This window comes from Bacidia gigantensis (assembly GCF_019456465.1).
Source record: "Bacidia gigantensis strain McMullin 20006 chromosome Unknown contig_180, whole genome shotgun sequence".
Lineage (NCBI taxonomy): Eukaryota > Fungi > Ascomycota > Lecanoromycetes > Lecanorales > Ramalinaceae > Bacidia > Bacidia gigantensis.
In genome coordinates this window covers 2,747,418-2,760,511 of record NW_025408596.1, presented here as the reverse complement: position 1 = coordinate 2,760,511, position 13,094 = coordinate 2,747,418, and the positions used below count along the sequence as shown (strand labels likewise).

Below are 13,094 nucleotides of genomic sequence, written 5' to 3'. Positions count from 1 at the left end.
TCTCTCGTCTTGGCCGCACCTCCAGTCCATAAGAGTCTGATCATATGAAGATGGCTTCGAATCTGCCGTGGCGATCTCTAGCACTGCGTTGCCCACACCGTCCGTATCGTCTTGCTCTCACCTTTCAACGTACGCTACAAACAATATCCCAAGAATTTGCGGCCGCGCCTCCTATTGACCTCAAGGCTCTTCCCCCAATCGACCCTTCGAAAGCTCGTCTTGTTCCTGCTTCACCGGCTTACTTCAGTGCGCGCCCCGAAAGCGTTGACGATTTCCTGCAATTGCAGTCACTTGCACGCAGAGTCGACAAATTACCTGTTGTCGCCCCGAATCATGCTCCAAGAGCAACATGGCGTACATTGACACAGTATCGACTCTTGATCGGAGAAAATGTACCAGCAGCCAAATACAACAAAGTCGTCGAAATACTACAGCGACTGAATCGGATTCATCCGACGTGCATGCCTGCGGAGGTCAAGGAAACGTTGGACATATATAGACATGACGTTGATCCCAACCATATTCATCGTCGTCCGGCCATTATCGACGAAGATGGCAAAACGTGCGCTGTCGGTAGAAGAAAAACTAGCAGCGCAAAAGTATACCTTGTTCAGGGCGAGGGAAGGGTTTTGGTCAATGGGAAGAATCTGAATGCAGCATTCGGGCGTGTTCACGACCGGGATAGCGCACTGTGGCCTCTGAAGGCCACAGGGAGGCTCAACAAATACAATGTTTGGGCACTGGTGAGTGGGGGTGGGAAAACGGGACAAGCAGAAGCGATCACACTCGGCGTGGCAAAAGCACTGATGGTGTTTGAGCCGGCCTTGAAACCGGCCCTGAGAAACGGTACGTCTATGATGAATTACTTGATCTTCGAAAGTCTAGCACCTTTGCTAATCAAAGTATCACAGCTGGGGTGGTGACGCGAGATCGAAGGAAGGTGGAGAGGAAAAAGCCTGGACATGTGAAAGCTCGCAAGATGCCAGCTTGGGTTAAACGCTAGCGAGATTCAGAACGGAAGACCAAATCTTGCGTCGCCTTGATTGATGATATGTTCTTGAGCAAGTTCTCGCGCAATATACCTTCCGTCCCATATAGCGACTCGCCGCGCTTAGGACACAAACTCTGCCTTAACATCCCACAGCAGCATCAGATAAGGATTCTCATGTCTTCTTGAACGAGAAATACCAAATCAAGATCTTTGAATACTGAACTTCAGTTGACGACATTTCTGCAAGCTCGGTAGCCGCCGTCGTGGTCTTTCTGCAAAGTTAGGCACTATTAGCTCTCCTTGCACGTTGAAATTAGCAAGCCTGCTGACGACTTGCTCAACGTAGTTTGCCAGACCTGTCTTACAGGTCTCTTACAGAGTATGCCATGGTGCGAGGATTTACTGCGGGTGCTATCACGATTGGGAAACAGGGAGATTACTGCAGCATTGCTTACGCGTTGGAAACATAAGCTCGCAGGATATGTTTCCCAAACCTATGTTGTATTACTATGTGGCCGCCCTAAAGCTAAAAGCAGGCATGTTGTTGCAGTGCCTGAGATTCTCCGGCAATCTCTGGAAAATGCTTCCTTTCATCAGCCGCAAATGTCAATACTGAAATGCCAATGCGGTTCGCATTGTTCGAATCATATATAGTACCGGCGTTTGCGAGAAATCAGCGGGCACTTCAACCTCAAGCAGAAGACTCAATAAGTCGGCATAGTCCAACCAAAATGAGGAAAAGCTGTGTTCCAACAGACGGACAAGACGGTGCTCAGTCGCGAGGTGGCAAACTGTCAGAACATACGGTACTCAGGCTTGCTACAGTCAGATAAGCAAGAATCGCGGATCAGTGATAGATATGGAAGTGATATCACGTAGAGGATTTGTCAGAGAATGGAGTCTGAAACCCAAGCGCGAAGGGCTCCTCCCTATCTGCACCGTCCCTCACATCTTGTGCCGTGCATTCGCGAGGTGAGCTTACGTCCTATTCCAAGCATATAAGATGCCCGAATTGCCATTTCCGATATGAGGAATCATAGTGAAGAGCGAATGAGCCAAGGAACAAGTCCGTCGTAGAGCGGGATGAAGCAAGGTCAGGATAGAGTTCTGAGGCTACCGCACTCATGCTCGTTCCTGCATACGCAGCAGGGCCACCAGGGGCCAATCAGGCGATTGCTCGTTGTCGGTAATGCTCCCAGCTGAAAGGCTGGGACAGGGAAGCAGCGCTTGGGGCACATGACGCGCCCAGCTGAGCATGGAGCACACTCAACATACATCCATATTAGCATTAAGTAACCAACATTGCAGATTTTGGGTGTGTGTGGGGGGGCACATTCATTGTTGATAATGAGCTTGACGGTTGAGGCTGTGCCTCGGCCTATAGCCTATAGGAGTATACCCAATCACGCGGCAAGCAACGCCTCCTTTGTTCCTTCCCAGGATTGTCAGGGAACAGGACTATCATTAGCCTAGCGAACCTAGCGAGCCTCCAGTTCGCCGTTGGCAGTTCGCACTGTGCGGACTGCAGTAGGGGCCGTTGTAAACGCTAATGATTGTTAGTAGAGCCCGGCGCTGAGAAACACTCGAGATCGGTCCCGCCGCTGACTCTGGTGACTACTGACTACCATTCACTACCTTACCGGATTCGAAACATCTTCGTCTTGACCTTGATGGCTGACTCGCAATCCACGTGGCGGAGTTCAGCTGACAGGGAATCGTCGCGTGGGAAATGGCCCCAATAAGCAGCAGCCTCACGGAATATGGCGTTGGTCCAAGCCGGTGACGGTCATCGAGGGGCGGCCCAACATCTTTAGACCATCGAGTTGGTGGGCAGCTGAACGATGTAGATCCTGCCCCATTGTCGGCTTGCAGACCGCGCAATAGATGATGGATCAGAGGGACAGGAGCCACTTCCAGCCCTAGCACCCAGCCCAACAGAACTACCAGCTCTGATCATTCCTGACTTGTCCCTCAACTGACACTAGGAATTGATCACGTTGAAGAGAGTCGTCGAAGTTCGTTTGCGGCAGGGCAAAAGGCCCGACGGACAGTGCCAACTTTGAAACGAGGAAGGGAGAGCCCGACGCAGCCCATCCATACGTATATCCAATCAGACACCTAAAGGTCAGGATTATTGAGTGCTAGGACACGTGGTATTCCAGCCGATGTGCGGGCAGGGCAGTGAAGCATCTCCCCAGGTCCAGATCCCTGAAGTTGAATCAGTCTGGGGACTTGAAGCATGCCCTCCTGCGTGAAAGAGGCAAGACAGGGAGCCAAAGGGGCCACGAAAAGCATCGTGGCATAATCATCGTCACGCTAGAACACCTAGTCTGCTCACTCTCTCCCTTTTCGTGAGAAATTTCTCTGGCCTTCTAAACAGCTAGGAGGATTCAAACAACTAGGAATCTAAAACCGCCCCTGGAGAGAACGAATGTATATGTGGCCGCCGCGAAAAATCCACGGCCTCCATTCCAGGCAGCTTCGGGATGTGATCCTTCTCGATAATGCGCTTCTCCAGCTGATTATTGGGACTGCCATGATAGTCAAAACAAGCGCGCTGCCTAGTTCTACGGGCCATCGAAGGGTTCTGCCGCAATCTTTGTCTTTGGATTGCCTGCCCTACATGTCTGAAACCCACAAACATTGCCTCTCTATGGGCACTATAGGTAAGCGGGATTACGAATACCTTCAGCTCCCGCGTCTTTCTTCCTCGGGTGCTGCCCAATAGCAGGCCTGAAGATGCTCATCCATGGATGCCTTTGCGTCACCACGTTAATCTGACCCCTATGCCAAAAACAATTGTCATCTCCGGCATGGGTTGAGACCGACCACTTACTGCTGCCTTGGTGTTGGCCCAGCTGGCCTTGCGTTTGAGGCTTATCAACTTTTTTGTCTTTGATTACCTGGCATGCAGCTAATAATTGCATTTGTAACATACGCTGCCCCTTCCGCTCCTACGTTGGTGCTCAGAAGGTTACAGTCCGCAGTTGGCCTTCGGTCTCTAATATAGAAACATGTCTCGATTGGTTTTAACTATATTTTATTACCCTTCAGCACGGCTCTATCCACCGATGGACCCAATCTATTGTCAATATCTCTCAAAGTTCAATCTACTCTTGCCCCCGACGGCTGGCCATTTCTTGACGGCGAAGGCTCCACAGGAGCGCTTTGTCTTCGGACTTGAGAATCAAAAGTGGGTGTGTCGACACCGTGAGGCTGCATGATCACTACTCCTTGATTCAAACGTCAGACTCCTTGGAGCCTCAGCATTTGATTATGCATTTGATGAACTCCCACCTTGCTTCGCCTCATTCACTACGCCATTGGCAACCCTTCACCTTTGACAGCCTCTTTTGAGTCACTGTGCTTGGCTGGAGCAATGCAGGTTTCTGAGTCTAGGTGGCAAATCTCCTCGCTCTATCTCCAGTAAGCCCTAGACACCAGTTGTATTACTGTACGGAAGAAATGACTGACTTGCAATATATATCATACTGGGAGCTCATCACGAGGGAAGCCAAGTGCCCTCCTCTCAAGAGCCTATCCGTCTCGTATCCTATTCGGATTATCCGGCGGGAAAGTCTATTATTGAAACAGCACTACGATTCCTTTGAACGGACGTCATCAGTATTTGAAAGGCTGGTTCAGTCTTCTCTGGCGAGAGCTTTATCGTCCGTGTGGTATGGACGGCAACGGACATCATCGGAGAAGAGCTCCGCAGCCATCTCGTCGACAAGCGCTACAAGACGACTCCCAATATGGTGGCTCCAAACCCCAAGGACCTGGTCAAATCAGAGAGAATTTTGCGGTCCCCACTCAAAACAGCGTCCGCTCATCTCAAGTGTTCTCCCAAGCAACGTCTAGTGCGTCGATTTACCCTTCTGTGAGCGCTCAGGACTTTGGGGAACCTGGATACGCGCAAGTCCAGCAATTTGCTCCACATCGAGTGCATGGGCCTTCTTCAACGTACCAATCAGGTTACCCACAGCTTTCGCAACGAGAACAGCAGATCTCTCAGTACTCTCCACAGGCAGCCCTTAGTGCACAGCAACCAGCCCAAGCTCAGGGACATTCCCACCTAAGCTTTGGTAATTCGGCCGCTTACCAACAACGACAGTCAGCAGCAGTCGAGGTCCTATCTAACCAGTTTAGTAGCCAGACATATTACGATAGCGGCCAAGGACAAGCCCAAGCAAGTCTATCTTCACATCCAACAGTAGCAATCCAACAGTCAATCCAATATACGAGCTCAGGGGAGTTTGCGCAGCAAAGTCTTCCCTCGACTTATGCATCTGGTGACGCCACTTTCACCGGTGCAACTGGCTACGACCATGTATGGCAACAAGAGCAATCAGAGCCGGAGGCGGAGGATCCACAAGCCTGTTGCGAAAATCTTTTGAGGCAGACCAACAGCCTAACTCTGGACGATCGACTCCTCGAAGCTAGATCTTCATTGTTGGAACTCATGCAGTATTTGCTAGACAATATAGAAACACTAGGTAATGATAGTCACCTTATTGATGCAGGACAGAACATTTGAATCCTGACATTGAAGTAGGTCTACACGAAGACAAAGTAATTGAGGACAATCGCGAGTGGAGAGTCTCGTACAAGCAAAGGCTCAAATTCTGGAGTGACATCCACAATGCTTGGCTAGTCTTCTTGCAACGTCAATTTGACAACACCCGGCATCCTCCAAAAGGGAGCAGGTCAAGCCGACCCAAGAATCTTTTGCGAAAAGATCTGGAAGAGCTTCGGGAAGAGGTATTGAAATTAGCGGATCAATTCGACAAATATGGCCTGCTCAACTACGAGCAAGGCTTCCAGCCCGACGAGCTGATGCCCTGTAAGCTTATTCTGTAATATTCCAAGGCGATATTTGGCTCCGCTGACAATGATCCAGACCTCAAAAAGTGCTACAAAGAGCTCGGAAGTGGAGATAGCAAGTCAGGAGGACGAAGAAAGTAGGTAGGACTCAAAGTCCTTATTCCCGCGGAAGCAATCCTCTACTTCTCGGACCGATTTCTGGCTTGCTCGTTATGCCTTATGAGACAACAGACAAGAAGGCTGCGATGACCATGACAGCACGTCAATTGCAGCTATGCACTGTAATAACAACATACACATGAAACCCCCCGTCCACACTCTCTCCCCACACAATGTATGATTACACCGATTTCTGATAGACACGGATGGGCAGTTCATGCACTGTCGAACATTTGGAATTGTATAAAAAAAAAAAAGGGCGACAGGAACGCCAGATTGTGTATATACGAGCAGTAAATAGGGTAGGGTAAATGCACCCTTCTGACTTATCAATCTTCTCATATTTTCACGCTATGAAAGCGAATTTTTGCAACCGTAGACGTTCCCTCCTTTGTAACGCTACACTATCTGTAGCATCACTTTTGGTGATGATTGTGCCCTTCCCTGTCACCCGGTCAGATTTTGCACGCTCAGCTCACAAGCATCGACGATGCAAGAAAAAATCAACTTATTGTTGCAAAGACTGCAGTCGCTCCCCTGAACTCCATTCTACCATTTCAGCCTTTTTGGTCGCACATTGCCGAACATGGCATCCCTGCAAGACGTCCAAACACGACGAGGCTGAAACAGGGCCTGAGAGACTACTGTCGCAAGGCAGATTTCCTAGCGTCATGTCTCGACCTGCATGACATCCAACACATTTCCTGTACATTTCTTAGCCAGGACGGGGACGGGGTTGAAAAGTCGGTGCTTATGCGGGGTCTATCGGCCACATATTCTAAACGATATCATCAATCAGGACGTTGCATGCATGACGATAGCGCACAAGACGTTGACCTTGCCGCCTGACGCGTCGTGACTGATGATTGAGAATGAGGAGAAGATGATGCTGAATGTTGAGGGTGATTCATCATCATTAATGCAACATAATAATAATGTAGACTCTCGGCTATTTGATCACAATTTGCACAACTCAAACATAAGCTGACATATGATTTCCTCGCCGTCAGAATGTGACTTCATTCGCACTGCGAAGAAGGGGAAGAGAAATGCCCCCGATTCTTGCTGTCTCATATGACGGCCGTTCAGGCCCCCGAATCTCTCAGGTAACAGGCATAGCTGTGTCGCAGCCTGGGGGCTAGAAAAGCGACAGAACACGCAGAGAAGGACACGCCTTCAAGCCACAATGCGGCGCGCTTGAAATATTTATAGCAAGTGTGACATGTCGTTCTTTTCTGATCGGTACTTGCATCATAGCGAGAATGCGCAGTAGCAATACCGTGAACGGATCATAGTGTGCATGATCTAGAATCCGAGAGGAGACGGATAGTGTAGGATAAGACATTCTTGAACAAGGACGGTAAACAAATGAGAAATACCACGGGGACACAACTTGAAAAAGATGAAGGGTTCTTTGTGGTCATGATCATTACACCCATGCCAAATACCATAATGGCAATGTACGGGGTTAGAATTGATCTAGCGTAAACTCGCGTCAGCCTGAACTCCCTTCGCACAAAGATGTGCCTCTGCATGTACGTACCTAATGTCATACTCATAGAGATATCAGTATTTTCTACCATTTTCGTGAATTCATCAAAGCTAATCTTGCCATCTCGATCCAGGTCTGCCTCCATTATCGTCTTGTCAACAATCTGTCACCGAAGGCTTTGTTAGCAAGATACCCTTACATCTTTCCACCTACGATTCCTGGGGACGTGCACTACAGCCACTCCCGTCGATGCTTCTTTCCCCCCATGAGTGAGCGCGTACCTGTTGCAGTTGCTGGTCCTTCAAATTGCTCCCCACCATCATCTTCAGCACGATGAATAATTCTCCATTGCTGATGTAGCCATCACGATCTATGTCGTAGACCTTGAAGGCGAATCGCAGTTTTTCCTCCTTATTTCCTTTTGAACTGAAGGCTGACAAGCCAGTAACGAACTCTTGAAAGTCGACGTCACCACCGCCGTCTTCGTCGAAGATTGCAATCATTCTACCTCGGCAACTCGGTCAGTCGCGCCTCCTTTGTCAATAGGATGGAGACATTCAAGGGAGGTAGGTTAGAAGGTTGAAACAAGCATACCGCGTCGCGAGTGGGTTGGAGGATACCTGGGGGAGGGCTAGGAATTCATCGCGCTCTATCGTTCCTGATTGATCCTGCATTCTCCGAAGTGAGCATGAGCTGGAAAGCATCCCAAGCGCATAGCGAACCTTGTCGAGCTTCATAAATCTCTTCTGTAACCGCGCGACTTCATCTGTATCAACTGTGAAGTCTTAGCAGAGGCTTCGCATGGCCGTTGGAGTTCAGTGCGGGCATTACAATTGGACCCCTCTATGATGGTATTGAAAAGCTCTTTGTGCGAGTCCTTATTTTCCCTCCTCGCATCGTAAAGCGCTGCATCATTTGCGTCCGCCAGCTTTGCGGTGGGAAGGTCCTATTGGGAAAATGAAGCGCGGGGAAAAGAAGTGGTTCACACTCGTGATTCAGACAGCAATCTATGTGCGAGGGGTGAGAGGTGTGGTGGAATGGTGGATGCCTCAATCAAGCCGATGGTCTTGCTGCTGGGATGAGCTAAGCTCCAGCGGAAATGACGGAATGGCAATGACGGCAGGGGGGAGCGAGTCTTGGCAGGCTTGGCAAATTGGCATGACAGCAAATTAAAGTTTACCTTAGGGCGTGTGCGCCGAGGTCTTTCCTCTTTTCGCCCTGCAACCTGTCGCAGTATTCTCTGTACCAGGCCCATCAGGCAATCCCAGCACCACTGCCAACACCAGAAATTTATCAAATTCCATCAACAATACAGCGATAAAAATGTTTCTAATGCCAGATTAATCATCGGTAAACAATGCGACACTTCATTTTGGCTTCATCGAAATTATTCGATCGCTCCTTGATGCTGCATCATCGATCCGATGACCAGAAGCAATCCTCTTCCCCCGGCACCTCAACTCCCAGCAACCAGCACCCGAGCGCGACTTAAAAAACTCAGTAAGCCACCATCCCTTTCCCACTGCGCGCACTTTTCACTTTTATTTTCACTGTGCCCATCAGCCATCAACACACACTGATACCACACACCCAGACACACGTCATGCCCTTCCAATCATCCGTGAAGCGGACCTCGATATCATCGACGAACATGACGTTTCGCGGAATAGTCATGGCCCCAAGGCTGAGACTGGCGTCGAGAAATCCGAAGAGAGCGTAAGTCCCTTTCTTTCTTTCCTCCTTTCGTTCTTTCCTGTCTTCTGTAGACTTTCCTCCCAATCTTCCTGCTGTCTAGACAAACCCCCTGAAAGCTTTCGAGCAAACGGAAAGTTTTCAATCATCGGCTTGGCGTTTTTCTCTAGTAGCCCGAGGGATATTTTTGTGACGAGTTATGGTTTTCGATATTGACATAACCTTTGCGCGATAGGAATTCCATCTACAGGCAGCTTTGCGGTCAGAACAAGCAGCTGCGGCGGGTGACAAAGTCAAGAAAACAGACATCCCCGTCCGACCAGCAGTGCCAAGCGAGTTGCAATATGACAAGTACTATACGTCCACTTACCAACAGCCGGCAACCTATATTCGCTTTTCATCCACCGTAGAAGACTGTATAGGATGTCCATATGACATGGACGAGCTTGATGAAGTCTTTCTGAAATCTTTGAACAAGAAGCGCAAAGATGCATCCGCTCAGTGTAGCGAATCTGAGTTTGAGCAGGTGATGAACGGTTTCGAGACCGCTGCAAATGAGAAGCAACCATTTGCGTCGGTCGGAGAGACACCTGTTCTCCCCTTTGACGAAGTTGAAATGGGACTAGAGGAATGGGTAGAAGATGCACGCGCAAAGAATTTTGCGAAGGAAATCTACCAACATTGGAAAGCCAGCCGCATAAAATCTGGCAACAAGTCACTGCTTACCAACCTCAAAGTCAGCATCCTACCTTTGATTTTCCGCTCCATTACTGACTTCCTCTCAGGGTGAGACTGGTGCAGACACTGATGACGCAGATCCATATGTCTGCTTTCGTCGGCGAGAACTTCGTCAAACACGGAAGACGCGCGGTAGAGATGCACATAGCGCTGAGAAGCTCAAGAAGCTCCGCAAAGAGCTTGAAGAAGCTCGCGAGCTGATGGCTTTGATCAAGCAAAGAGAGATTACGAAGCGAGATCAACTTGTAGTAGAGAGGCAGCTGTTTGAACAACGAGCCAACTTGCGTCAAGTCAAACAGAACTTACCTGATCAATTCAAGCAGGGCGATGAAGACCTACTGATCAACCAGAAAAAGAAGAAGCCGCTCGAGATCACGACTCGACAACCAGGTATGCCGCCTCGCATCCAGACAAGGGCGGATGGCGGAGCCACAGAAGATCAGCTCGTGTCTCTTGCAGAAATGCTGGCGAGACATGAGAAGGAGCTTCAGGATCAGATTGAGCTCAAGATCGCAGCCCACGTTAAATGGAACGAAGGGTGGGTAGACATGACGATCGCACCTCTGACGCCACCCTTGGAAGTAGGGGTTGGCTCGACTTTTCGTACCGCAACCACAGAATACTTACCAACACCCCCTGCGTCGATATCTTCCGAGCAGTCTGGTGACATTGCTGTCGATGCTGCGCACGTGAATAAGAAGGATGAAGCAGTGGCGGTACGATATGCTTCACCATCATATGATGGACCTACTCATAGTCAGCCTTCCTTTCGGAGGAGGTTTGGCCGGGGCGGACGGTTATGGATTGATCGTCGAGGTAGACGGACTCCTGCAAAGGATGGGCGAGAGGATCCTCCTGTGTCAGAGAGATACAAATACGACGAAGACGAGGATGAGGATGAGGTGCCGACTTATGACTTCAGCGAGTTCGACAGCAAAAGCATGCGTTATCGTAGCTCACTTCTTAGAATTCCCCAGCAAGTTAGGAAGGCGCCGGATGGATCTGTACCAAATCCACAAGCACCCATTCCTGTCGCTAGCTCAGCAGGATAGGACCCAACTCCGGACTCTTTGGCAATCTTGGGGGGACTTGGAAATGAACATTAAAGCTCTTGCCGTCGACCCCTGGGAGATGCCTCGGGGCTTGTCGATTGGAAGGCCGCTGCAGAACCAAGGTCCAGGTGGCAGAAGCGTAGAAGGATAGTTTTGAATAATCCCTGCGAACCGTGTTCGCTTTGAATCTAGAGCAGAAGTTGATAGCATGGCGTTGGAAGGCTTTCTCGGGTACAATCCTGAGATCTGAGCTCTCGGCTTCACCCCTTAGATCATATTGGTAACCATCAAGTAGCATGTGGATAAAGTGGCTTTATCTTCTTGGCATTCGACTCATCATGTCCCGATTGAGACTCAGCATTCTCGCTGAGAATAGCACTCAGTACGCTCATAGCCATGGCTAGGATTTCTTTCTCGCCGCGGCGAACTTCGATCGCCATGCGCTTGCGTTTTGATAGAGATACACCTAGGAGGTGGACGTCCTCGGCGATAGTGGTGCCGTAGCTCGCCAAGCGTTCGGCGACGATAACCTCTAGGACCTGATATGTCGTGGTCAACGGAGGAAGGGCATGATCATCCAGTGGCCGATCTTGCACTGCGACTGCTGTTCTAAGTTTAGTCAGATCCATAAGTAGCAAATTTATTAACAAGATTAGGTCTGGTGGAAATTCGAAGTCTTTGTTGTCCTGTGGCCTGTTAAGATCATAGCCGTCTTCCAAAACATCCCACTTCATTGCGAGGCTTGTCTGGGGATTTTTATCAGATCTGATAAATACGATGGGAATGTGTAAAGCTTACGCGGACTTCTCTTTCTACGCTATCCAGAGGATTAATTTCGTTGCAAACCTTGGTGATCAGATCAAGTGTTACTTCGACAACGTCCCATTTCTGATACCTGTCTGACAAGTAACCATAACGCCTCAGTAAGTCAGATCTTGGTAGTTCGCCAAAGTCATTGTAGATCTGATCGCCTGCTTTGATCTGCTTGATAGCCCTCATGGTTATTGAATCATGATTCTGGACCGCATGTGCCTATTCAGTCAGCTTGAAAGACTTCATATACCTATTGAGCGCTTACATTATTTTGATCGGCATCGGCATTCAGCAGGTCTGCTAATGGAATCATAGCCACGTTTGGCTCTATAATGACATCGTCATCTTCTTCGAACTCCTCATCGGATGGCTCATCCGGGTTGAGATCGAAGCCGTAAGCATGGATGAGTGTCGCCATCCTAAGACAAATGCCGAGAAAGAATGACTTTGCGTTCGCGTCTTCAAGCGTTTTAACGTGCATTGCGAAAAGGGATGTGTTGGCTTTGACGAATGGCAGAAGTCGGTTCAAGAATTGCTCCTCAGCGTCGTCTTTGTCAATCTTGTGTACTACGGCGCTTGCCTGCAGTTCTGACAATTCTGATGAAGACCAGTAGATCAATGTGTCAAACTCTGTAGGGAGTATGTTGAGATATGGCCACCATTGGGACGCCTCACCTTTGCCGTCTTCGTACAGCAAGGTCAACACAAGGGCTATCCACGGAGGCAGAGATTGAAGCTGCAGCTTGTGCATTTGATAGAGATCAGAGTTCTGAACAGAAAGAAATGAGGCTGAGTTGATAGTGAATAGGTTCTCATCCATGTCGATGTCTTCCCTAGCGACTTTGACCATGTCAGACAACGTTCATGCTAGCTCGAGAGCAAGAAAGATGTAGTGAAAGTAGAAGTCCCGAAGGGAGACACACACCTGCGCCTCGCCCTTGCTCCTCAGCCCTGAGATCGGCGATTTTGATCTTGGGACTGATCATGGTGCCCTGTCGGTGCTTGATCCATTGCAGGAAGTCATCGGTTTTTCTCGCGAACTCGTCCAACTTGACCTCTGAAGACATAGCTATGAGGAGTGTGACACCATCATCATGATATGATTGATCGTAGCGTTGTGTCACGGACAAGTCAAAAGGCCTCGCCGAGTCGTGGCAGATGGCAGAAATAGAAGTCAGTGAGCTCACATGTGCGGACACATGCTAGCGCGAGATCTTCCCCGCTAAGTTCAAAATGGCAGCCCCTCCCGAACACACCAGCACATAGACTAAGGTAGTCCCACCGGACAGCCAGCCTTGACCATCATTCTACCCTTACATTGGCGCCTTCAAAG

The 13,094-nt window shown here is 49.4% G+C and overlaps 4 protein-coding genes across 4 annotated transcripts; 3 read left to right on the top strand and 1 right to left on the bottom strand.

Annotated features, from left to right (window-relative positions):
- Positions 1-50: 50 nt before the first annotated feature.
- Positions 51-1,003, top strand: KY384_003761 (uncharacterized protein; the record flags this gene model as incomplete). Its single annotated transcript, XM_044812274.1, has 2 exons — positions 51-846; positions 912-1,003. 2 exons carry the CDS (start codon positions 51-53, stop codon positions 1,001-1,003), a joined length of 888 nt encoding a protein of 295 aa, XP_044671407.1.
- Positions 1,004-4,670: 3,667 nt separating this feature from the next.
- KY384_003760 (uncharacterized protein) lies at positions 4,671-5,956 on the top strand (the record flags this gene model as incomplete). The annotated part of the gene is made up of 3 exons (XM_044812273.1): positions 4,671-5,487; positions 5,520-5,834; positions 5,892-5,956. 3 exons carry the CDS (start codon positions 4,671-4,673, stop codon positions 5,954-5,956), a joined length of 1,197 nt encoding a protein of 398 aa, XP_044671406.1.
- A 2,934-nt stretch (positions 5,957-8,890) lies between these two features.
- On the top strand, positions 8,891-10,948 carry KY384_003759 (uncharacterized protein; the record flags this gene model as incomplete). Its single annotated transcript, XM_044812272.1, has 4 exons — positions 8,891-8,966; positions 9,061-9,182; positions 9,394-9,894; positions 9,944-10,948. The coding sequence occupies 4 exons, from the start codon at positions 8,891-8,893 to the stop codon at positions 10,946-10,948; spliced, it is 1,704 nt and encodes a 567-aa protein (XP_044671405.1).
- A 287-nt stretch (positions 10,949-11,235) lies between these two features.
- Positions 11,236-12,828, bottom strand: KY384_003758 (uncharacterized protein; the record flags this gene model as incomplete). The annotated part of the gene is made up of 4 exons (XM_044812271.1): positions 11,236-11,694; positions 11,747-11,980; positions 12,027-12,601; positions 12,687-12,828. 4 exons carry the CDS (start codon positions 12,826-12,828, stop codon positions 11,236-11,238), a joined length of 1,410 nt encoding a protein of 469 aa, XP_044671404.1.
- Positions 12,829-13,094: the final 266 nt, after the last annotated feature.